The sequence below is a fragment of the Arachis ipaensis genome, chromosome B9 (assembly GCF_059453495.1).
Source record: "Arachis ipaensis isolate K30076 ecotype BB chromosome B9, ASM5945349v1, whole genome shotgun sequence".
Lineage (NCBI taxonomy): Eukaryota > Viridiplantae > Streptophyta > Magnoliopsida > Fabales > Fabaceae > Arachis > Arachis ipaensis.
This window is the reverse complement of record NC_142444.1, coordinates 58094878-58118586: the sequence shown is the minus strand read 5'-3', so window position 1 is coordinate 58118586 and position 23709 is coordinate 58094878. Positions and strand designations below refer to the sequence as shown.

Sequence of the window (23709 nt, the reverse complement as noted above, 5' to 3'; positions counted from 1 at the left end):
TCTCATGGAAGGATCAACAAAAGCCTAATCAAGGCTTCAATAATAATAATAATGGTGGAAGAAATAGGTTTCGCAATAGCAAGCCTTTTTCATCATCTTCTGAGCAACAGATAGAGAATTCTAAGCAGGGTCTCTCTGACTTAGCAACCATAATCTTTGATCTAAGTAAGACCACTCACAGTTTCATGACTGAAACAAGGTCCTCCATTAGAAATTTGGAGGCACAAGTGGGTCAACTGAGTAAAAGAGTTACTGAAATCCCTCTTAGTACTCTCCCAAGCAATACAGAGGAGAATCCAAAAAGAGAGTGCAAGGCCATAAACACGTCCAACATGGCCGAACCTGTAGAGGGTAAGGCAGTGATTTCCACTAAGGAAGACCTCAGTGGACATCCACTGGCCACTAAGGAGTTCCCTATTGAGGAACCAAAGGAATCTGATGCTCATACAGAGACCATAGAGATTCCACTGAATTTACTGTTGCCATTCATGAGCTCTGATGAGTATTCTTCCTCTGAAGAGGATGAAGATATTATTGAAGAGCAAGTTGCTCAGTATCTAGGAGCAATCATGAAGCTGAACGCCAAGTTATTTGATGATGAGACTTGGGAGGATGAACCTCCATTTTGCTCATCAATGAACTAAATACCTTGGTTCAATAGAAATTACCTCAGAAGAAACCGGATCCCAAAAAGTTTTTAATACCTTGCATCATAGGCACCATGACCTTTAAGAAGGCTCTGTGTGACCTTGGTTCAAGTATAAATCTCATGCCACTTTCTGTAATGGAAAAACTAGGGATCTTTGAGGTACAAGCTACAAGAATCTCACTAGAGATGGCAGACAATTCAAGAAAACAGGCTTATGGACTTGTAGAGGATGTCTTAGTGAAGGTTGAAGGCTATTACATCTCTGCTGACTTCATAATCCTAGACACTGGGAAGGATGAAGATGAATCCATCATCTTTGGAAGACCCTTCCTAGCCACAGCAAGAGCTGTGATTGATGTGGACAGAGGAGAGTTAGTCCTTCAATTGAATGAGGACTACCTTGTGTTTAAAGCTCAAGGATCTTCTTTTGTAACCATGGAGAGGAAGCATGAAAAGCTTCTCTCAATACAGAGTCAAGAAGAGCCCCCACACTCAACTTCTAAGTTTGGTGTTGGGAGGCCAACATCAAACTCTGAGTCCCTGTGAAGCTCTCTAAGAGCTCACTGTCAAGCTATTGACACTAAAGAAGTGCTTGTTGGGAGGCAACCCAATGTTAGTTAATTATATTTATTTATTTTCCATTGTTATTTTATGTTTTCTTTAGGTTGATGATCATGTGAAGCCACAAAAAGAAATGAAAAATAAAAAATAAAATGAAAAATAGCATCAAAAACAGCACACCCTGGAGGACAGGCTTACTGGCATTTAAACTCCAGTAAGAATAGCAGAATGGGCGTTTAACGCCCAGCCTGGCAGCATTCTGGGCGTTAAACGCCAAAATGGGCAGCACTCTGGGCGTTTAATGCCAGAAAGGGCTGTCTGGTGTTTGGCTGGCGTTAAATGCCAGAAATGGGTAGCAGACTGGTATTTAACGCCAGGAAAGGTAGCAGAGCTAGCATTTAATGCCAGGAAAGGTAGCAGAGCTGGCGTTAAACACCAGAATTGGCACACAATGGGCGTTTGAACGCCAGAATGGTACAGGGAGCAAAATTCCTTGACACCTCAGGATCTGTGGACCCCACAAGATCCCCACCTACCCTACCTCTTATTCTCCCCTCTTCACACCTTTCCATAACACTCTTCCCCAAATACCCTTCACCTATCAAATCCTACCCTCTTCCCCATATTCTCTTCACCACTCACATCCATCCATCATAAACCCCACCTACCTCACCATTCAAATTCAAACCATTTCCCTCCCAAACCCACCCCTTCATGACCGAATTCCCCCTCTCTTTTACCCTATAAATACCCCTCCTCACTACCTTCAATTTCACACATCATACACACTACTACCCCCCTCGGCCAAAACCACCACTACCCTCCATCTCCTCCATTTCTTCTTCTTCTACTCCTTTCTTTCTTCTTTTGCTCGAGGACGAGCAACAATTCTAAGTTTGGTGTGGGAAAAGCTAAGCTTTTTTTTTTATTTTTCTATAACCATCAGTGGCACCTAAGGCCGGAGAAACCTCTAGAAAGAGGAAAGGGAAGGCAATTGCTTCCACATCCAAGTCATGGGAGATGGAGAGATTCATCTCAAAGGGCCATCAAGACCACTTCTATGAAGTTGTGGCCAAGAAAAAGGTGATCCCTGAGGTCCCCTTCAAGCTCAAAAAGAGTGAATATCCGGAGATCCGACATGAAATTCAAAGAAGAGGTTGGAAAACGATTACCAACCCCATTCAACAAGTCAGAATCTTAATGGTTCAAGAGTTCTATGCCAATGCATGGATCACTAAGAACCATGATCAAAGTATGAACCCGAACCTAAAGAATTGGCTCACAATGGTTCGGGGGAATTACTTGGATTTTAGTCCAAAAAATATGAGGTTGGCATTCAACTTGCCAATGATGCAAGGAGATCCTCACCCTTTCACTAGAAGGGTCAACTTTGATCAAAGGTTGGACCAAGTCCTTAGGGACATTTGTGTGCAAGGAGCTCAATGGAAGAGAGACTCAAGAGGCAAGCCGGTTCAACTAAGAAGGCTTGACCTCAAGCCCGTGGCTAGGGGATGGTTGGAGTTCATCCAACGATCTATCATTCCTACTAGCAACTGGTCTGAAGTTACAATAGACCAGGCTATCATGATCCATAGCATCATGATTGGAGAGGAAGTATAAGTTCATGAGTTCATATCCCTAGAACTCTATAAGGTGGCGGACAAGCCCTCTACTTTGGCAAGGTTAGCCTTCCCTCATCTCATTTGTACCCTATGCAATTCAGCTGGAATTGCCATAGAGGGAGACATCCTCATTGAAGGAGACAAGCCCATCACTAAGAAGAAGATGGAGCAAACAAGAGAACCTACTCATAGACCTCAACAAGAGCATGAAGAAATTTCTCATCAAGAAATCCCTGAGATGCCTCAAGGGATGCCCTTTTCTCCACAAAACTATTGGGAGCAAATCAACACCTCCTTAAGAGAATTGAGTTCCAACATGGGGCAACTAAGGATGGAGCACCAAGAGCACTCCATTATCCTCAATGAAATTAGAGAGGACCAAAGAGCCATGAGGGAGGAGCAACAAAGGCAAGGAAGAGACATAGAGGAGCTCAAGCACTCCATAAGATCTTCAAGAGAAAGAACTAGCCACCATCACTAAGGTAGACCCGTTCTTTAATTTTCTTGTTTTTATTTTTCTATTTTTCGAAAATTATGCTTTATGTCTTGTCTATGTTTGTGCCTTTATTACATGATCATTAGTATCTATGTCTTAAAGCTATGAATGTCCTATGAATCCATTACCTTTCTTAAATAAAAAATGTTTTTAATTGCAAAAGAACAAGAAGTACATGATTTCGAATTCTATCTTGAAATTAGTTTAATTATTTTGATGTGGTGGCAATACTTTTTATTTTCTGAATGAATGCTTGAACAGTGCATATTTTTGAATTTGTTATTTATGAATGTTAAAATTGTTGGCTCTTAAAAGAATAATGAAAAAGGAGAAATGTTATTGATAATCTAAAAAAAATCATAAAATTGATTGTTGAAGCAAAAAAAAGTAGTGAATAGAAAAAGCTTGCAAAAAAATGGCGAAAAAAAAGGGTAAAAGCAAGCAGAAAAAGCCAATAGCCCTTTAAACCAAAAGGCAAGGGTAAAAAGGATCCAAGGCTTTGAGCATTAATGGATAGAGGGCCTACAGGAATAAAATCCTGGCCTAAGCGGCTAAACCAAGCTGTCCCTAACCATGTGCTTGTGGCGTGAAGGTGTCAAGCAAAAAGCTTGAGACTGAGCAATTAAAGTCGTGGTCCAAAGCAAAAAGAGTGTGCTTAAAGCTCTGGGCACCTCTAACTGGGGACTCTAGCAAAGCTGAGTTACAATCTGAAAAGGTTCACCCAGTTATGTGTCTGTAGCATTTATGTATCCGGTGGTAATACTGGAAAATAAAATGCTTAGGGTCACGACCAAGATTCATAAAGTAGCTGTGTTCAAGAATCAACATATTGAACTATGAGAATCAATAACACTATCTGAATTCTGAGTTTCTATAGATGCCAATCATTCTGAACTTCAAAGAATAAAGTGAGATGCCAAAACTGTTCAAAAGCAAAAAGGCTATAAGTCCTGCTCATCTAATTGAAGCTAATATTCATTTGATAAGTTTGGAATTCATTGTATATTCTCTTCTTTTAATCCTATTTTGTTTTCAGTTGCTTGGGGACAAGCAACAATTTAAGTTTGGTGTTGTGATGAGCGGATAATTTATACCCTTTTTGGCATTGTTTTTACATAGTTTTTAGTGTGATTTGTTTACTTTTTATTATATTTTTATTAGTTTTTATTCAAAAACCACATTTCTGGACTTTACTATGAGTTTGTGTATTTTTTTGTGATTTCAGGTTTTTTCTGGCTAAAATTGAGGGACCTGAGCAAAAATCTGATTCAGATGCTGAAAAAGGACTGCAGATGCTGTTGGATTCTGACCCTCCTACACTCGAAGTGGATTTTCTGGAGCTATAGAAGCTCAATTTGTGCGCTCTCAATTGCGTTGGAAAGCAGACATTCTGGGCTTTCCAGCAATATATAATAGTCCATACTTTGCTCAATATTTGATGGCCCAAACTGGCATTCAAAGACAGCCTAAAATATCTTGGTATAAAACGCCCAAACTGACACCAGAATTAGAGTTAAACGCCCAAACTGGCACCAAAGCTGGCGTTTAACTCCAGGAACAGCCTATGCACGAAAATGCTTCAATGCTCAGCCCAAGCACACACCAAGTGGGCCCCAGAAGTGGATTTCTGCACTATCTACACTTAGTTACTCAATTTCTTTAAACCTAGACTACTAGTTTAGTATAAAAACTACTTTTAGAGATGTATTTTATAGCCTTTCATCTTTGGTTAATCTTATTTTCTAAGAGACCATTGTACACATTTGGAGGCTGGCCTCACGGCCATGCCTAGACCTTTTTCACTTATGTATTTTCAACGGTGGAGTTTCTACACCCCATAGATTAAGGTGTGGAGCTCTGCTGTTCTTCATGAATTAATGGTTACTACTGTTTTTTATTCAATTCACGCCTACTTCTTCTCCAAGATATACTCTCGTACTTAATTCAGTTAAGTCAGAATGAAGGAGTGACCCGTGACAATCACCCAATCTTCGTTACTCGCTTAACCAAGATCGCGTGCCTGACAACCACAAAGCGGTCTACATGATGTTCAACATAGTCATTGGACGACAGCTGGAGTATATTCTCTTGGATATCTAATACACAGACCGAGTCCGTGAGATTAGTATCTTCGTGGTATAGGCTAGAATTATTGGCAGCCATTCCTGGGATCCAAAAAGTCTAAACCTTGTTTGTGGTATTCCGAGTAGGATCTGGGAAGGGATGACTGTGACGAGCTTCAAACCTGCGAATGTTGGGCGCAAGTGACAGTGTGCAAAAGGATCAATGGATTTTATTCCGACGCTAGTGGAAACCAACAGATGATTAGCCATGCGGTAGCTGTACCTGGTATTTTTCATCCAAGACGAGAAATCCGACAGTTAATTAGCCGTGCAGAAACCGTAGAGGACCATTTTCACTGAGAGGATCTTACAGCTTGCCATGGAAGGAAGTAACGCATGGTTGGAAGGAGGCAGTAGGAAAGCAGAGGTTCAGAAGCAACAAAGCATCTTCAGACGCTTATCTGAAATTCCCACCAATGAATTACATAAGTAACTTTATTTTATTTTATGTTTTATTTATATTTTAATTATCAAAACCTCATAATCAATTGAATCCGCCTAACTGAGATTTACAAGATGACCATAGCTTGCTTCAAGCCGACAATCTCTGTGGGATCGACCCTTACTCACGTAAGGTTTATTACTTGGACGACCCAGTGTACTTGCTGGTCAGTTACGCGGAGTTGTGAAGAAGTGTTGAGATCACGATTCCGTGTACCACTAGCCATGGATGCCGACTTGATTGTAATGAATGCCTCACCCAAACCAGCTACAGTTGTATGATATTTGTGCCAATTCCAAGCTTCAAGCATCCAAGAAAAAAAGATAAAGCCATTTGATTAGGATCATATGTTTTACTCCATGGTTGTTGTCTATGTTTCTTTATACAGCGTTATGTAAACAATGTGGTTGATTATCTTTTGTTATGAAACCTTTGTTTGGAAGGATTATGTTTTAGCCCTTTGTTTAGGTCTATATATTATGTTATGGAACTTTTGTTTAGGTCTGTCATGTTATGGATGCATTGATACCTGCTGTGCTATATATCTACTGAGACAATATTATGATAATGATTATGCTTATTAATGAAGACAATGTGTTATAATATATGAATTTACATTTTTTAGCAACCCATTAGGCATAATGGATAAATTGACTGATTTGATTAACATTATTATGAACAATAGAAGATAGATCCTCATCTTACTTCAGTTTCAAAGTGTATTATTGTCTGTGTGTGTTCAATAGATAAATTATATGTTGAATTAAACACACTAAATTGAAATATCTCATTTCATTGATAAATTCAGTTCATTATTAATATAATCAACTCTTTCAATCTCAAAAGTCTATCAACAGCTCAAACATAACATAACTTAACATCACTACTAGCTTTACTTGGATAAACATATGATCAAAAGGGATCCAGCCACCAATGAGAGTAGCCAAAATCATTCCAAGAAATATGTACATTCTAGGGTGTTTGTTATTTTAAATAATATTAAGATTCAACAAGTAATCTCACAAATCGATTTTTGAATTACTGAGTTCTATTATATAAATTAAATAATAATACATTACAAGATTCTTGCCATTTTGTGGCGATTTTTTTTGTGTTTTGTGGCGGTTTTAAACCCCCACAAAACGAATTGTGGCAGTTTCTAAAACCTCCAAAATTGGAGGTGCCACGAGCTTATTTGTGGCAGTTTTTGAAAACCGCCACGACGTTATTTAGTGGCGGTTTTTTTGCTGTTCTGTGGGGGTTTTGAGTTAATAGATTCTGGCTGTTTTGTGTCATTTTTGTGGCGGTTTAAAACCCCCACAAAGTTAATTTTCAAATTTAAAAAAAAAGGCCACAAACTGAACAACGACAAACCACTACCAGGCTGCTATTCCTAATTTTGAGCACTGCCAAAAAAGAGGTTCTTAGCAAGTCACATTACTAATCATATTAACTAACCATAACTATACAAATATAAGTAAATAATTGAAATATTAATACATTGATAGAGTATGATTCTTGGTAGTGGATTTACAAAATTTCAAGTACAAAACAAAGATATCCCAGCACAAAATTCTTAGTATAAATTAAACCAAAACCAGTTCAACCAAAAGCAAGATAATATTACACTAGCTAAGGTAACATTATCCTAGGATCATAACTATATGATAATCTTCCATAAATTTGCACTTCATATTAAGTTTATATTTGAATATTTACAAGGAAAAAAAGGAGCTTAATCACAGTTAATCTGCACTTCATACATAATTAAAAAGAAAAAGAAAATAACTTATAAAAATTTTTCAAGGATACTCGAGGCCTATCCTGTAACCACCATTAAACCTTGCTCGAAATATATCTGACTTGACTAAACAAATTCGATGAGCATAGAATCTTTTTCCTGGAGAAGGAAAACAGGGCAAATTAGTACATAAACTAATTTCTGACATTAGTTGACTTAATTATATAAATTATAATCAGTATTTGATCAGTGATGAAAACATTTAATTTTGTCTGAAATGTAATGCACGCATATCGCAATATATACCTTATTATCTTCAGTAAACATTTTGCAAAAAAACCTCCTTATCACTTTATTTATTTATTTTCTTTGACATTAGTATGTGTATCTGCTCATTTAGGTCACCAAATTTCTAAAAACTATGTGAAGAAGAAAAAAAAACACTTCGAAATGCACATGTGTGTGTGTGTATATATATATATATATATACCTGACGCTTTCGAACCCTTGCAACAGAGCTTTGAAGTTCTCCTTCAAGCTTAGTCAATTCTTCGTATTGGAGAAAAGCTATGCCTTCTCCAAGGTAGCGCTGAATCCCCATCTCAAGGCTCAGATTTTGATGCCTCAGCATTGCCATCTCAATCAATAAATCTTCCTACAAAATTGATGATATTATTAAAATTATAACTTTTATGTATCTCATTTTTTGAAATGGATGATTTGATGACAAAAACCAACATGCAAATCATTCATTATACTATATGATTAGAAAGAAAATTGAGCACCTTAGTCTCATATAACTACCTGATCATGGGCATGTCCATGGCGCATTATGTGAGTCCTGTAGATCGTTGGTAATTTTCAATTATTTGATCCATCCTGACCAAAATATTAATTTGACGTTCATATATATATTTAAATATGATAGGATAAGTAGATAGAATTGAGGAAAGTCCTAAGGAATATAAAAAGATTATACCTGTAGGGGTGAGAGGAGTAGTGAAAGAGCTTGCCAGTGTTGGAGAAGGCGATGAGTCCTATCTGGGCGTCACAGAGGACAGAGAGCTCATTGGTCTTCTTCAAGAGTCCGTTCCTTCTCTTTGAGAACGTCACTTGCCTCGTCGTCGTGTTTTCTATCCTCTTTATCTCTATCTTTCCCCTTCTCATGTTTTATTCCACAGTTGAAAGAAAGAAGCACAGAAGGAGCCAGGAAGAGAGTAGATCCGAGTCAACACCTCACCTAACCAGCTCTCCCACGATTTCCTTCTTTGCTAAGCTACTTAGGAAGCAATGCGTGAAATTAGAAAATTTTAGGAGTAGTAAAATTGAAATCAGAGCTCCTTATCTATAAACTGGAATTTTCTAACTATAGATGTGTTATATGTACAGAAAGAGAAACATAAGAACCTCAACAAGTAAAATAGTTCAAGGAGCCAAAACATATTATCTGTCAAGAAATTGAAGGATAATATGATCAATTAAATTAAACAATAGAAGAAGACACTAAAATAGGAATAAGAGTGAGGATAAGAAAAAAAACTTTATTGAACTGGAATAAACAAAATCCAAGCCTCTGTTTGATAGTATCAATCTTATCTTTACTATGCTCACAAAATGAAGGGCCAATTTTTCAGTTGTAAGTTTTCTAATAAACCAACAAAATTAATGTTCCCATTACTAGCAGGATTCAATACTAATGTATATATTCACCATAAGTTACCAAAAAGCTGGAATGAGGATGTTTAAGTGACTCGTTTTCGGTATAAAATTCACTACTTTTAGTAACTAAATTATAAGTATTCAAATTTCAGCTACTGTCACTTGCCCAACTTAAATTTTATGCAAGGTAACTTTTAAGTTTGTTCCTATGTTTGATCTCTATTTATTAATGATCTAAAAAAATTTTGGGAAATAGTTATGTCAAGACTTAATAAAGATTGATGCATATGTGTTTTTCTTTTCTAATTTTGAGTACTCTAATGAACAGTAGAATATGATTTGCAAGTAGCTAAAAAAATCAATAAATAGATTCTTACTCATTTTACTTACTTTACTTGCTTCCCTTGCTAACAGAGGTTCTCTTATAAAGGAGAGAACGACAAAAGAAAATATCTGAAAGGAGTAACAAAATATCTCATGTTATCATTTGAACACAAAACTATTAAGCACACCAATTGTTATCATTTGAGCCTTTTACTTTTAATTTATAGAATAAAATAGTTGGCAAAGTTTTAAGGCATGCAAAAACAATTAGACATGCGGTGTATTGAGAAATTCCTAATGCACCTCATGAGAAAGTGTTGCTGTCCAATTTGCTATGTCATAATAATTAGTTCTAGGAAGACTATCAAGTCATTGACCAAATACAAAAAGACAAACTACAATATGGATGATAGATACAAAAAACAAAGCTAAAAGCTAGACATAGAAGTAAGCCCTTTTTCAATTTTATCAGTGCTTCAAAAGTATTCAAATAAATATTAACATAACAAGTACCTGCAAGTCATCCAACTCACCAAACAAGAATTCTGGGACATTTATATGGCCTCCAACCAACTTCTCTCCTCTCAATTTCAATTCCCCTATTTCAATTTCGCAAATCAGTGTGCGATTTAAAAAAGGCAAGTAGTTGAAATGCACACTAAAAATTAATAGTTAGATTGAAGTTCTGAACCAAAAATGATTGATAGTGACTTACCTTTGACCTTTAAAGTCAACTCATATGTGTAACCAACTCGTTTTTTATTTTGAACTATCACCAAGAATGCCTAAGAACAATCACAAAGTACTAAATCAACAGATAGAATCACAAAGAACAAATATATGTTTTCACTCAACATGTAATGCATTACGATGTAGTAATCGACAACTCACTAGTCAAGGTCCTCCTAACACTATATAAATTAATTACCTCCACCACAAGTACCTGCAACTATGATATACCTATACCTAATTAGTAATTAGCATTAATGCAACTAGATAGATAGCTAATAATAATGAACTACAGAGGCAGATTTTTCAACATTAACTTAGGTACATCAGAGTACTCACCAAGCTTAATCACAACCTCTTTGTTTGTTTGAATATTAGTTCCTGCACAATTTTTTTTAAATAAATTAATCTAAAAAACTTGAGCTTGTTGAGAAGCTCTTCTCAGCAAACGTTTTTCGTTCTCTATCTCTACTCTTCTTAATAAAACACCTTCTAGCAGCAAGATCTCTCTCACTGCATAAATAGAGAGAGAAAATAATAATAATAATAATATTATAAGCCTGTAACCATAGAGCATTAGAGTATGGATAATGAGATCGATGTTCCTCCGTTCTTTCTCTGCCCAATCTCGCTTGAAATCATGAAGGATCCTGTAACCGTCTCCGCCGGCATCACCTACGACAGAGAGAGCATCGAGACATGGCTCTTCTTCGGCAAGAACAAGAGCTGCTCCGTAACGAAGCAACAACTCTCTTCTTCTGATTTCTCCGATCTAACTCCAAACCACACTTTTCGCCGATCGATTCAGTCATGGTGTACCATCAACGCTTTCTATGGCATCGAAAGAATTCCCACATCTAAAGCACCGGTTAACAAAAACAAGATCTCAAAGCTCCTCAAAGATGAGGACATTGACGTAGAAGCTTGATGGCGGCAACGACGAGGACATGAATGGCAGCAGCGGCGAGCTGACTCTCCCTCTGATCTCAGACGCTACGTCGACTTGACGGTGACAATGGCGAAGAGATGAATGTGGCGGCGGCGAGTAGATCTAGGGTTTCAGTTCTCTCTTTTTTCTCTTTGTACTTTTTTGGACAAATTTTTGTTTATAGTGAAATTTGGTTGAGTTTTTTTTTTTGGACAGGGTGGTTGAGTTTAATTAGAGTAGGTTAGAGTCTGATGGGCTATTTGTTTGGGTAATTGGGCTTAAAAAATGTAAACTAGTATTAATTAATGGAGGTTTTATATTTTGCCATAAATAAAATATATTGTGGAGATTTTCTAAAACCTCCACAAAAAAATGCCATAAATAAACAGAAATCTTGTAGTGATAAAAATTATAATTTTAAAATAATTACTATATTATTTAGTGAGATTTAAAATATTAAATTTTTAAATATATAATCAACAGTAATTTGATAAACTCGTTTAAATAAAAAGAATTCACTATAAAAAATTACGATTTGAAACTATAAATTTTTAAAATACAAATAACAAAATAACTTTATAATAATTTAATTATTTTTATTATTTTATGTAAAGAGAATTTTGTTCATTAAGGTCTAAAAGATAATATTAAAATTAGTATTACCAAAAAATATTTTAAATTTAATATTATGAAAAAAATAAAATAAATATATATAAGGACTAATTTGATTAATTTTTAAAATTTTAGGGATAAAAATAACTTACCTCTGGACTTTCAGGGACTATTTTTATTATAAATAACTTTTTACATGTCAAGTGACACATGGCGTGTTAGGTGTCACTGACCTGACACGTCATCATGCCACGTAGCACTTAATGTGACACGTCATCATCTAATTAACGAAAGGACCAATTTGACTTACATTTTATCTTTCAAAGATTAATAGAACTAAAAAAATCTTTTAAATACTAATTTAAAAAATAAATAATCTTTCAGAGACAAATTTGACTATTAACCAAAAATTCATTTATTCAGACAATACGAAAAAAAGCAGGTTAATATAATCCTCTCCCTCTGTGCATATACATTAACAAATTATTGAAATTATACAATTTTATGAAATAAGTTTAATTTGAAAGAGATTATTAAACTAAGAATAAATAAAATAAAAAATTAATTAATATTATATTAAAATCCTAAGCTGATATGACATATTCAGCCGAAAGTTATAAAATTAAAAGACACTTATTCATGGATGGATCGGATAAAGTATAGTCAATCATAGAAAATGAGTTGCATTGCTTTGATGTACTATATGTTTATTATTGGTGGATAACTAGATATGCATGTAATGCTTTACAAATCAGCCAATAAATAATGTTGCATCCCAGCCTCAATTTTTTTTTTATTTTCTAAAATCTCTATATCTCAATAGATCAATGATTAATTTATTATAAATTAAAATTTTATTTAAAAATTTATCATTAGTTGATTAATAAATTATTACACACAAGATAAAATTTAAATCTCTAACATTTATTTAAATTAATTAATTAATTAGTTGACTAGCTCAAATTAATTTCTTGGTCTCAAATTTAAAATGACACAAAACAATAAGAAGGGACGTCCATAATAATAATAATAAGTGTTACGTTGTGCATAGTTTAGGGCACATAGGCATGTGCACCCATTCAACAAAGCACTAAGCATGCCATTCAAATTGTCTGCTTCTTCCCCTGCCGTGTACGCGGCTACGTACTTTTGTAGTTTTGTTTTTGTTTGTTTTCTGATCAATTAATCCAAATAAATCCAATGCAAAAAGTAGGGTTTTCAACAGTGTTAGCCAGAAAATCTGAGACTTAAACTTATAGATTAATTAAATAATTATAAATTTTTTTATTTTGTAAATATTAACGAAAAAAATTGTTTCTAAAATAGAGATACAAGCAATTATGAGAATTTTGTAAATTTTAAATAAAATAATATTTAACTAAAAATGTACATGAGTTAATATGCAATGAGTAAGTGGTGTATGTTATGGTGATTATAGTGCCTTAAAATCGAAGGTATTGTTAAAATTAAAATAATATATTTTTATTATTTAATAATATTTTTAATTTGAAAAATAAAAGAAAAAATATTATCAAAATATTAAAAAATATAACTTTAATTTTAACAATATTTATATAATTACCATATATAATTATAGACGCTATAGACTCTACTTAAATATATAACCATTTATGTCATAAAAGAAAAACTAATATTCAATTTTTTTAATTATGAGTTATCTCAACATAATATTAAAATTTAATAATATAAAAAATTGTTAAAATTAGTTACTAAATAAATATAATTATTAAATTGATCTCTATTTTTTTAATTATTCTACTATATATAATCAAATTTATTAATGAAACACATTTTCCATGCATATTAGCTTCGTCCAACTTGTCTAATAATAACATGCCACGTCATAGTTAATATTTTTCATCAATTTTTTGTTAACATTATTAACTAGATAACTAACTATGAGCTAATTAATTCGCAATTTCAAATTAAAGGCCAACTTAATTAGTTTAAAAATTTAAAGATTAATTTAGTTATTGAATAAATCCGGAACACCATTCAATTGTTAACTTCTGATTAAAGGAAAGAAGAACGTATCAAGTACTCAAGTAGAAAAAACTACTCACCACAACAATTTCGATAGATAGCGATAGATGTTGCGGCGGTTCGACGAAACCGCTGCTAAAAAGAAATTTAGTGGCGGCTACACAGTGAAATGAGGTGTAGTTGCAATGTTGTGAAGATTTAGTGGTGGTTCTATCAAAATTGCCACGAAAGACATTTTGCAGCGGTCAGTGCGGCAAAAAATCATCCGCTGGCAACTTTTGCGGTTTTTAGCGACGGTTTTGCCACAACCGCCACAAACTTTTTTAGCCATTCTTCGTTGCTTCTTTTATAGTCCAATTTCAATTGATAAAAGTTGTTACCTATTAGTCGAAATAATTATTTTCGAAGGATTAAACTGATTCAAAATGCTTGTGAAGGGTCAGGAAGGTAGTAGAGGCCGAAAAGAGGCACGTGCAAGCGTCAAGTGGAAACTATTGGACATTGACTCAATTTCAATATCTTGACAAATCGAACAATTACTCGAATGAAGAATCGAATAGTTTTTCGAAAGGAGAATCGAGCAGTTACACGAGTAGGGAAGTCGAAGGCTTTCTCTGAGTTAGGAATTTACTAGTAACGCTCATGGGCAAAGGAGCGGGAACAGTTACCTAAGAATTCGCATACAAGGCAGCGTCGTGTAATTAATAGTCGGTTATGAAAGTGGGTTATAAATTTTACTAAGTTTTAGGAAATAGGGGTTGGAACTTCTTTTCAGAAAAATACACTCAAGCACACTCATATCCCAGCAAATTCCTAAGTTTGCGTTCGAGTTCGATTTCTGTAAGGTTCCTTCCACTGTCTTTACTTTCATTTATGATTCTTGCAAAACTTCATTTTTCAAGAAAATTTATCTTTCAAGTATTGTTTAGTTTTCATGTTCAATTTACATTTCAGTACCTTTAATTTCTATGCCTAAAGTCCTTTGATCCAATCGAAGGCATTTTAATTACTTTCTTTAAAATTCAATGCAAGCCATTTCGATTTCAGTCAATTTTACCTATCAAATCCTTTATTTTACACTTCTTTACCCTTTTGCAGTTTTTGAACTTTTTTTTCCTATCTTTATACTTGTCTAATTCGAGAACCTTTGGTGGACTTATCAAAAACTGGTACCTGCAAAGAGAGGAGTTGGTTTCGCTCCTAGACCATTAGAATCGAACAACCATCGATTTGCTAAAAATCGACAAAACAAATTGGCACGCCCGGTGGAACAATTTTAAATTGAAGTGTGTCAAAAGTTTTTTGGTGTCATTTGGTGTATGCAATTGAGAAGTGGAAAGATTATTCACATGGCTGATGAAGTGTCAAATGTGAATGGTAGTTTGTCCACCAGCGACAATATACCAGTAACTGTGCAATCTTCGGACGTTAGTTCACATTCGGAAGGTTTGGTTGTGAGTGAAAGTACGGTGGTTACTAGCGTACAAACTGAAAATATTGGACGTAATTTTCATTCACGTGGTAACTTACCACCAGTACAGCCTCCAGTAACCACTGGTTGGCCTCCATATGGCCTTCCTCCCGGTTATACTCTACCGGTGAGTGGTTTTGTTCATCCTGTTCGTTTCGAGAATGTGTAAATAGAGTAAATAATTCTCAAAATTCTCAATAGTATTCTGAGTTTTCTCGTGATTATAATATGGGCTCTACATCGAATGCCTTTAATTCCATGGCGGTATTTTAACAACATGTAGAGGAAAGTCATCATGATTTAGTCAACTTATTAACTCAACAAATGACTATAATTCTAAACCTTATGATGGCTGATCACGAATCGAAATTCGAACGTCTTACAAGGCAAGTTGAACGGATTGCTCGAATCATTGATTATGATGAAGGTGAAAGGCATGATGTCAGGGGGAATGATGAGCGGATAATTATACCCTTTTTGGCATTGTTTTTAGGTAGTTTTTACTATGTTTTAGTTACTTTTTATTATATTTTTATTAGTTTTTATGCAAAAATAACATTTCTGGATAATACTATGAGTTTGTGTATTTTTCTGTAATTTCAGGTATTTTCTGGCTGAAATTGAGGGACTTGAGCAAAAATCTGATTTAGAGGCTGAGAAAGGACTGCAGATGCTGTTGGATTCTGACCCTCCTGCACTCAAAGTGGATTTTCTAGAGCTACAAAAGCCCAATTGGGGCGCGCTCAATTGCGTTGGAAATTAGACATCTTGGGCTTTCTAGCAATATATAATAGTTCATACATTTTTCGAGATTTGATGGCCCAAACTCGCGTTAAACGTCAGACAGAGACCCTTTTCTGGAGTAAAACGCCAGAACTGGCACCAAAACTGGAGTTAAACGCCCAAATTGGCACCCAAGCTGGCGTTTAACTCCAATAATGGCCTATTCACGTGAAAGCTTCAATGCTCAGCCCAAGCACACACCAAGTGGACCCCGGAAGTGGATTTCTGCACTATCTGCACTTGGTTACTCATTTTCTGTAAACCTATGTTACTAGTTTAGTATAAAAACTACTTTTAGAGATTCATTTTGTATCTCATGACATTTTACATCTCATATTGTATTTTCTACGGCATGAGTCTCTAAACCCCATAGGTGGGGGGTGAGGAGCTCTGCTGTGTTTCAATGGATTAATGCAATTACCACTGTTTTCTATTCAATCACGCTTGATTCTATTCTAAGATACTCACTCGTACTTCAATATAGAGAATATGATGATCTGTGACACTCATCATTATCCTCAAATCTATGAACGCGTGCCTGACAACCACTCCCGTTCTATCTGAGCTCAACGTAGTCATTGGGCGACAACTTGAGTGCGTATCTCTTGGGTCTCTGATTCACAGACCAAGTCCGTGAGATCAGAACCTTCATGGTAGAGGCTAGAACCAATTGGCAGCATTCCTGGGATCTGAAAAGTCTAAACCTTGTCTGTTGTATTCCGAGTAGGATTGGGGAGCTGATGACTATGACGAGCTTCAAACTCACGAATAGAGAGATCCTATTCTAACACTAGTGAGAACCGATAGATGATTAGCTGTGCAGTAGCTGTACCTAGTATTTTTCATCCGAGACGAGAGATCCGACAGTTGATTAGCCGTGCAGACACCGTGCCTGGTATTTTTCATCTGAGAGGACGGATGGTAGCCATTGACAACGGTGATCCACCAACATACACCTTGCCATTGAAGGGAGCCATGCATGTTTAGAGAAGAAGACAGTAGGAAAGCAGAGATTCAGACGACAGAGCATTTCCGGAACCACAACCTGTTCCTCATTACTGAATCACAAGTACCATTTATTTCATGTTATTTATTTTTCATAAACAAAATCATTTTTATCATTAATTTCCTGACTAAGATTTATAAGATAACCATAGCTTGCTTCAAGCCAACAATCTCCGTGGGATCGACCCTTACTCACGTAAGGTATTACTTGGACGACCCAGTGCACTTGCTGGTTAGTTGTGCGGAGTTGTGAAAAGTGTGATGACAATTTCATGCACCAGGGAATAATGAGGGATTCGAAAATATATTTCAAAAGGAAAATAATGTTTTAAACAGAGAGAATCCTCAGATAATTCTCTGTGGTCAAAATGCAGATGATGTTCTAGCCCGACTACGTGGTAATCATGGTGGCGAACGTTATCAAGTTACAAGAATTGTGGAAGAAGTACTCAATCAAGTTGGTTTGAACGTTAGTTTTATGAATCGGCCCCATTTTGTGTCTGCTTTCCCTCAAGTTGTTCAAATGGATGAAGTGCCAAGAGGGGTGAAAATCCAAAGATAATCACAAAATTTATAGGTGAAGTCAGAGAGTCAACTACTGAATATGTCGCTCGATATTTGGTCGAGATTGTGAATCTAGCCAATGACGAGAATTTAAAAATGAAGTTTTTTCCTTCTTCGTTAATGAAGAATGCGTTTACTTAGTTTTCAAATCTCAGACCAAATTCGATAACGACATGGAATCAGTTGGAAACTGCTTTTCACGCCCAATTTTACCGAGGGGAGTTGAATGTAGCAGTTACTGATCTAGTTGCTTTGAAACGAGAAGATGGTGAAACCATTGATGATTATATGATACGTTTCAAAAATGCTAGAAGTAGGTGTTATGTGCATTACCTGAGAGTGAAGTAGTGAAAATAGCAGTTATAGGGTTAGGATTCTATATGCGTCGAAAACTGCTTAATGTGCATATACCTGACATAGCCCATTTGGCTGAAAGAGTTCATCAGGTCGAACTTATGAAAAAGGAAAAGGAGAAATATAAGCATGAACAGAAGTTAAGGAATGAACCTTTTACTTGAAAGGAGAAGGTTGCTTATGTGGCCATGGATTCCTCGGATGAGGAGTTCGATTTCGAAGCGGAGGTTGATTTGGCTGAACTTAAGAAAGGTCCTCCATATGTCTGTTCTCTACTTAAAAAGCTCCCTAGTAATGAGAAGTCGAATGATTCAAAACTAAAGAGTGGAAAGAAATATAGTTTTGATATCTCAAAATCTGATCAGATTTTTGATGTATTGCTTAGAGATAAATAATTAATTCTGCCTGAGGGTAGAACTTTACTTTCGGTGAAAGATTTAAAAGGAAAACCTTATTGTAAATTTCACCAAGCAACCAGTCATTCGACTAACAGCTGTGTTCGTTTCAAGGACTTGATTCAGGAGGCTATTATGGAAGGACGTTTGAAGTTTGATGATGGGAAAAAAGAAATGAAAGTTGATGCTGATCCTTTTGATGTTGAAGCTGGTTTTGTTGAACCATATTTTGGAGTAAATATAGTTGGGATATCTTATGATTTTGATATGGCTCTAGGTGATTTTGAGCCACAAGTCTGATCAGTATATCCTCGAACAGGGGATGGTTTGTTAGATTTTTTAATATAGCAAAAGATTAAAGATCGGGACGTATCTCTGTGTCCTCGATGTAATGCTGTATTTGACACTGAGGGTGCAGCGATCTTTGAGAAAGAAAGGATGAAGAAATAATTGGCTCATAGAGAGGAGCAGGCTCATAAGAGACAACCAATTTGGCGAGTAGAGGGATAAAGTTCCAGGGCTCCTCTGCAGAATGCTATTGCACCGATGAGCCGTTCTCAGGCTATAGGAGTTCAATGGATTCGGAATTGTCAAGAATTCCAAAATCGAGATGCTCAATATCGGTAAAACCCACGGTGGAGACATCGAAGGCCTCCTCGAAACCAATATCCCTATCAACGTGGTCGGGCCAAAGGATACCGGAGGGGAAGAGGGAGAAGGAGTTTACCTCAAAATAAGAACCCTTAGTTTGACAAAGGCAAGGGGGCAACGCCTTCCGTGCACTCCTGAATAGTTTTTCCCTTTGATGGAGAAACATGCCCAAAGGGTATTCCTTCCCCTGCGAAGTTGGAGAAAGGCAAGGCGATAGCTCATACTTCAGGAGCTGATAAAGACAAGGATGCCGATTTGGAGGAGGAGTATTTTGAGGAAGGAGATGATGAGATGGTTGGAACTATTTCAATTATTCCAATCGAATATTTAGGTGAATATGAAGGCGACCTTGAAGAAGATTATGACATGGATGTTGAAGAAGCTTTTTCTTTCATCCGATATGAGGATGAACCAGGGTGTTTTCTGAGGCCTTTTGAAAAACAAAAATCTCATCTTCACCCACTTCATATTACTACTACTTTAAGTGGAATTAAAGTAAATAAAGTTTTAATCGATGGTGGAGCAGCAATAAGTCTCTTACCAGAGAGGATGTTGATGAAAGTTGGTAAGCATCCTGATGATTTGGTTCCCACCAACATTGTTGTGACAGACTTTAGTGGTACTTCTACTCCTGACTCCTGCGAAAGGTCTGGTTACTTTGGGGGTGAAAGTGGAATCTTCTGAGCGAAATACCATTTTTGTGGTGGTGCCATCAAGGGCAAGTTATAATGCTTTATTGGGCCGAGACTGGATTCACGGAGTTAGAGCTGTGCCATCTACTGTGCATCAAAGTGTCCTCCTTTGGACAAAAGATGGAAAACCTGAAATTATCAAGGCTGATTCGAATTTGTATGTCCAACAGCTACAGGTCGATTTTAGGGTATATAGTCCGAAATTGAAGCCTTTAAATGTTGACAGGGTGTTGAATTCTTTCAACTGTGAAGGTTGCTATTTCTCTTTGGAAAGCCTGACGGTGAAGCTGCGTTATCCACACCTAGATATGCCCCCAACTAGTTGGGATTGTTCATCTTAGAATGGATTCGAGATGGTATTCGATGGAACACGCTCAAGATGTCTCAAATTACCTGGTAATTTTAAATAATTATATAAGTAATTTCCCTTCAGTAGAGAATAAAGTTGATTCTTCTGATGAAGTTGAATCATTTAGGGATGTAACATTTTCTTTTAGTAGTAACAATTCGATGTTTTCAATCGAATTTAGTCATGGTATAAGTTTTTCTTTATTATGTAATGCAAATGATATTATTGGTCAAACTGCTGATATAATAGCAGAAGTCCATTGTATTGAAAATGAAGCTATTGTTAACCAAGCAAATGATCAAGTTCATTCTGCTCATAATGAATCTGTTGATTTCTCTTTCGATTGCATATATGATTTAGAACCTCTGGATTTTGAAAAATATCCAGTAAAATATGATGATCACTTAACGGGGTTTGAATCTCAAGATCCCTTAGAAGAAATTAATTTAGGATCTGTTGATGATGTTCGAATCACTTATATCTGTAAGCATCTTACGGATCCTGTTCGAACTAAACTTTTTTATCTTTTACATGAATTTAAAGATTGTTTTGCTTGGGATTATCATGAGATGCCTGGTCTCGATCGTTCTCTCGGAGAGCATCGATTAGCATTGAAACCAAATGCTCGACCTGTGAAGCAAACTCCCCGACGTTTTGCTCTAGAAATCAATCTAAAGATTAAGGAAGAAATTGAACAGTTGATTAAAGCAAAATTTATTCGAACCGCACGTTACGTGGAATGGGTTTCGAATATTGTTCCCATAATGAAGAAAAATGGAAAATTTAGAGCGTGCATTAATTTTAGGGATCTGAATAATGCCACCCCGAAAGATGAGTATTTCATGCCAATAGCAGATATGTTGATCGAAGCGGAAAATGAAATTTTAAGTTTTATGGACGGTTACTCAGGTTATAACCAAATATTCATTGTAGAAGATGACGTGTCCAAAATGGCTTTCCATTGTCCCGAGGCATTAGGCATTTATGGGTGGGTGGTTATGCCTTTCGGTTTGAAAAATGTTGGTGTAACTTACCAGTGAGCAATGAATGCCATATTCCATGAGTATATTGGGAGATTCACGGAAGTGTATATCGATGACTGATAAACCCCTATTTCATGATTCATCTTGTACTCAAGAAACACATAATAGAAGCCAGAGAATGGGGGAATCAAGAGAAGGGAATATAACATTCATAATTCACAATTTTAGGTTTTAGATTTAGGGAATATAACATTCGAAATAATTATTTTCAAAGGACTAAGCTGATTCGAAATGCTGGTGAAGGGTCAGGAAGGAAGTAGAGGCCGAAAAGAGGCACGTGCAAGCGTCAAGTGGAAACTATTGGACATTGACTAAATTTCAATACATTGACAAATCGAACAATTACTCGAATGAAGAATCGAATAGTTTTTCGAAAGGTGAATCGAGCAGTTACACGAGTAGAGAAATCGAAGGCTTTCTCTGAGTTAGGAATTTACTGGTAACGCTCATGGGCAAAGGAGCGGAAATAGTTACTTAAGAATTCGCATACAAGGCAGCGTCGTGTAATTAATGGTCGGTTATGGAAGTGGGTTATAAATATTAGTAAGTTTTAGGAAATAGGGGTTGGAACTTCATTTCGGAAATACACTCAAGCACACTCATATCCCAGCGAATTCCTGAGTCTGCGTTCGAGTTCGATTTCTGTAGGGTTCCTTCCACTGTCTTTACTTTTCATTTATGATTCTTGCAAAACTTTATTTTTCAAGAAAATTTATCTTTCAAGCATTGTTTAATTTCCATGTTCAATTTACATTTCAGTACCTTTAATTTCTATGCCTAAAGTCCTTTGATCCAATTGAAGGCATTTTAATTGCTTTCTTTAAAATTCAATGCAAGCCATTTTGATTTCAGTCAATTTTACCTTTCGAATCCTTTATTTTACACTTCTTTATCCTTTTGCATTTTTTGAACTTTTTTTCCTATCTTCATACTTGTCTAATTCGAGAATCTTTGATACACTTATAGAAAACTGGTACTTGTAAAAGAGGAGTGGTTTCGCTCCCAGACCATTAGAATCGAACCACATCGATTTGCTAAAAATCGACAAAACATTAGCAAAATATATTTCAAAAACAAACCTAAAATTTAATAATTCAAAACAACATTTTAAATTGTTTTTTTATCAAGTGCAAAATTTCAGTAATTATAATTTTTCCTTCAGTATAAGATCTTTTTATATTTGTATTTATAAATAAACTTAAAATAAAAAATAAGCATCGTTTAGGATGAATTTTTTAAAAATAAAACAAAATCCAATAAAGTATAAAATTATAAATTAAGGCTTCTTGAATGTTATTAAATGGAAGAGAATAAAAATCTTTATATGGCCTTTAAAGAAACAAAAAATTATAATCGTCCAGCATAATTTGAAATTCAATCCGACAATAACATATCTATTCTTTTAAATTATAGTCCACTATAACAAAATAAAAAGTAGTTTTAAATTAATTTTTTAAAGAAAAGAAATTAATCATTTAAAATTAATGTAATAGAAAGATAAGTAATTAATATAAAAATCGACTGCATATTTTGATTATTAAAATTTTAAATTTATGTACAAATTAAATAAAAATTTAATTTGCAATGCTAGAATTAAAGATCAGTTTACAAAAATATAATTTACGATCAAATAGTTTTAGTTAAATGGCAAAAATTAGATGAGATAGGTCATATTCAAAATAAGTTAGTAGCATTTTGAAACCCTCCAAAATCTAGCTTTCAAATGTCACCAAAATTTTTTATCCAAGTTATAAACCACTATTTTATGGTTTATCTTGTACTAAATTGAATGGTTTTTATCAAGTCTTTGCACACTTATTCATATAATTTTCATGATTTTACAATTTCTTCCCAGATTTTGTTTTATGATTGAAAACTTGCTTTCTAGACCTTTAAATTGAGTATTTTAATTCTCCTTTCTACCATTCGATGTCATGATCTATGTGTTAAGTGTTTTCAGGCTACATAGGGCAGGAATGGCTTAGAGGATGGAGAGGAAGCTTGCAAAAGTGGAAGGAGCACAAGAAATAAAGGAGACAACCAGCGAGAAGTGATGCGCACGCATGGCTCATGCGTGCGCGTGCCTGACGCATACGCGTGACACGCGAAGATGACCAGCGACGCATACTCGTGATTGACGCGTACGCGTGACATGTGCTACCTGCAAAAATCGTAGAAAACGCTGGGGGCAATTTTGGGCCGAGTTTGGACCCAGTTTTCGGCCCAGAAACACAGACTAGAGCCAGGGGACAAGCAAAGACTCGAGACCCATTACGCATAGTTTTAGTTTTAGTTTAGAATCTTAGAGAGAAATTACTACTTCCTCTAGGTTTCCTTCACATTCATAGATTTCTAGTTCTTATGCTTTTGATGCTTTTGCTTTGGATATTGAGAAGAGTCATTACCTCCGTTGAAGTCGCTATTATTCTAGTTTGCTTTCTTATTCCCTTACTCTTTTGATTACTTATTAACCCTGTTCAGATAAGGATGTTGCATTTTGGGATTTATTAAT

At 35.5% G+C, this 23709-nt stretch overlaps 1 protein-coding gene and 1 pseudogene across 4 annotated transcripts; one reads left to right on the top strand and one right to left on the bottom strand.

The window, feature by feature from the left end:
- Positions 1-7566: 7566 nt before the first annotated feature.
- On the bottom strand, positions 7567-11476 carry LOC107618719 (MADS-box protein FBP24). Of its 4 annotated transcripts, none has more exons than XM_016320851.3 (8): positions 10686-11476; positions 10333-10402; positions 10131-10216; positions 9684-9746; positions 8614-8913; positions 8439-8475; positions 8125-8289; positions 7567-7793 (listed from the first exon to the last, which is right to left on the bottom strand). In XM_016320851.3, exons 5-8 carry the CDS (start codon positions 8799-8801, stop codon positions 7761-7763), a joined length of 423 nt encoding a protein of 140 aa, XP_016176337.2. In that variant the 5' UTR covers positions 8802-8913; positions 9684-9746; positions 10131-10216; positions 10333-10402; positions 10686-11476; the 3' UTR covers positions 7567-7760. The 4 variants fall into 4 exon arrangements, with proteins under 4 accessions (XP_016176337.2, XP_016176338.2, XP_016176334.2 ...); XM_016320852.3 differs by having other exon boundaries at positions 8614-8910; positions 10151-10216; XM_016320848.3 differs by having other exon boundaries at positions 8614-8910; positions 10686-11470.
- LOC148544766 (E3 ubiquitin-protein ligase PUB23 pseudogene) lies at positions 10930-11274 on the top strand (annotated as a pseudogene).
- Positions 11477-23709: the final 12233 nt, after the last annotated feature.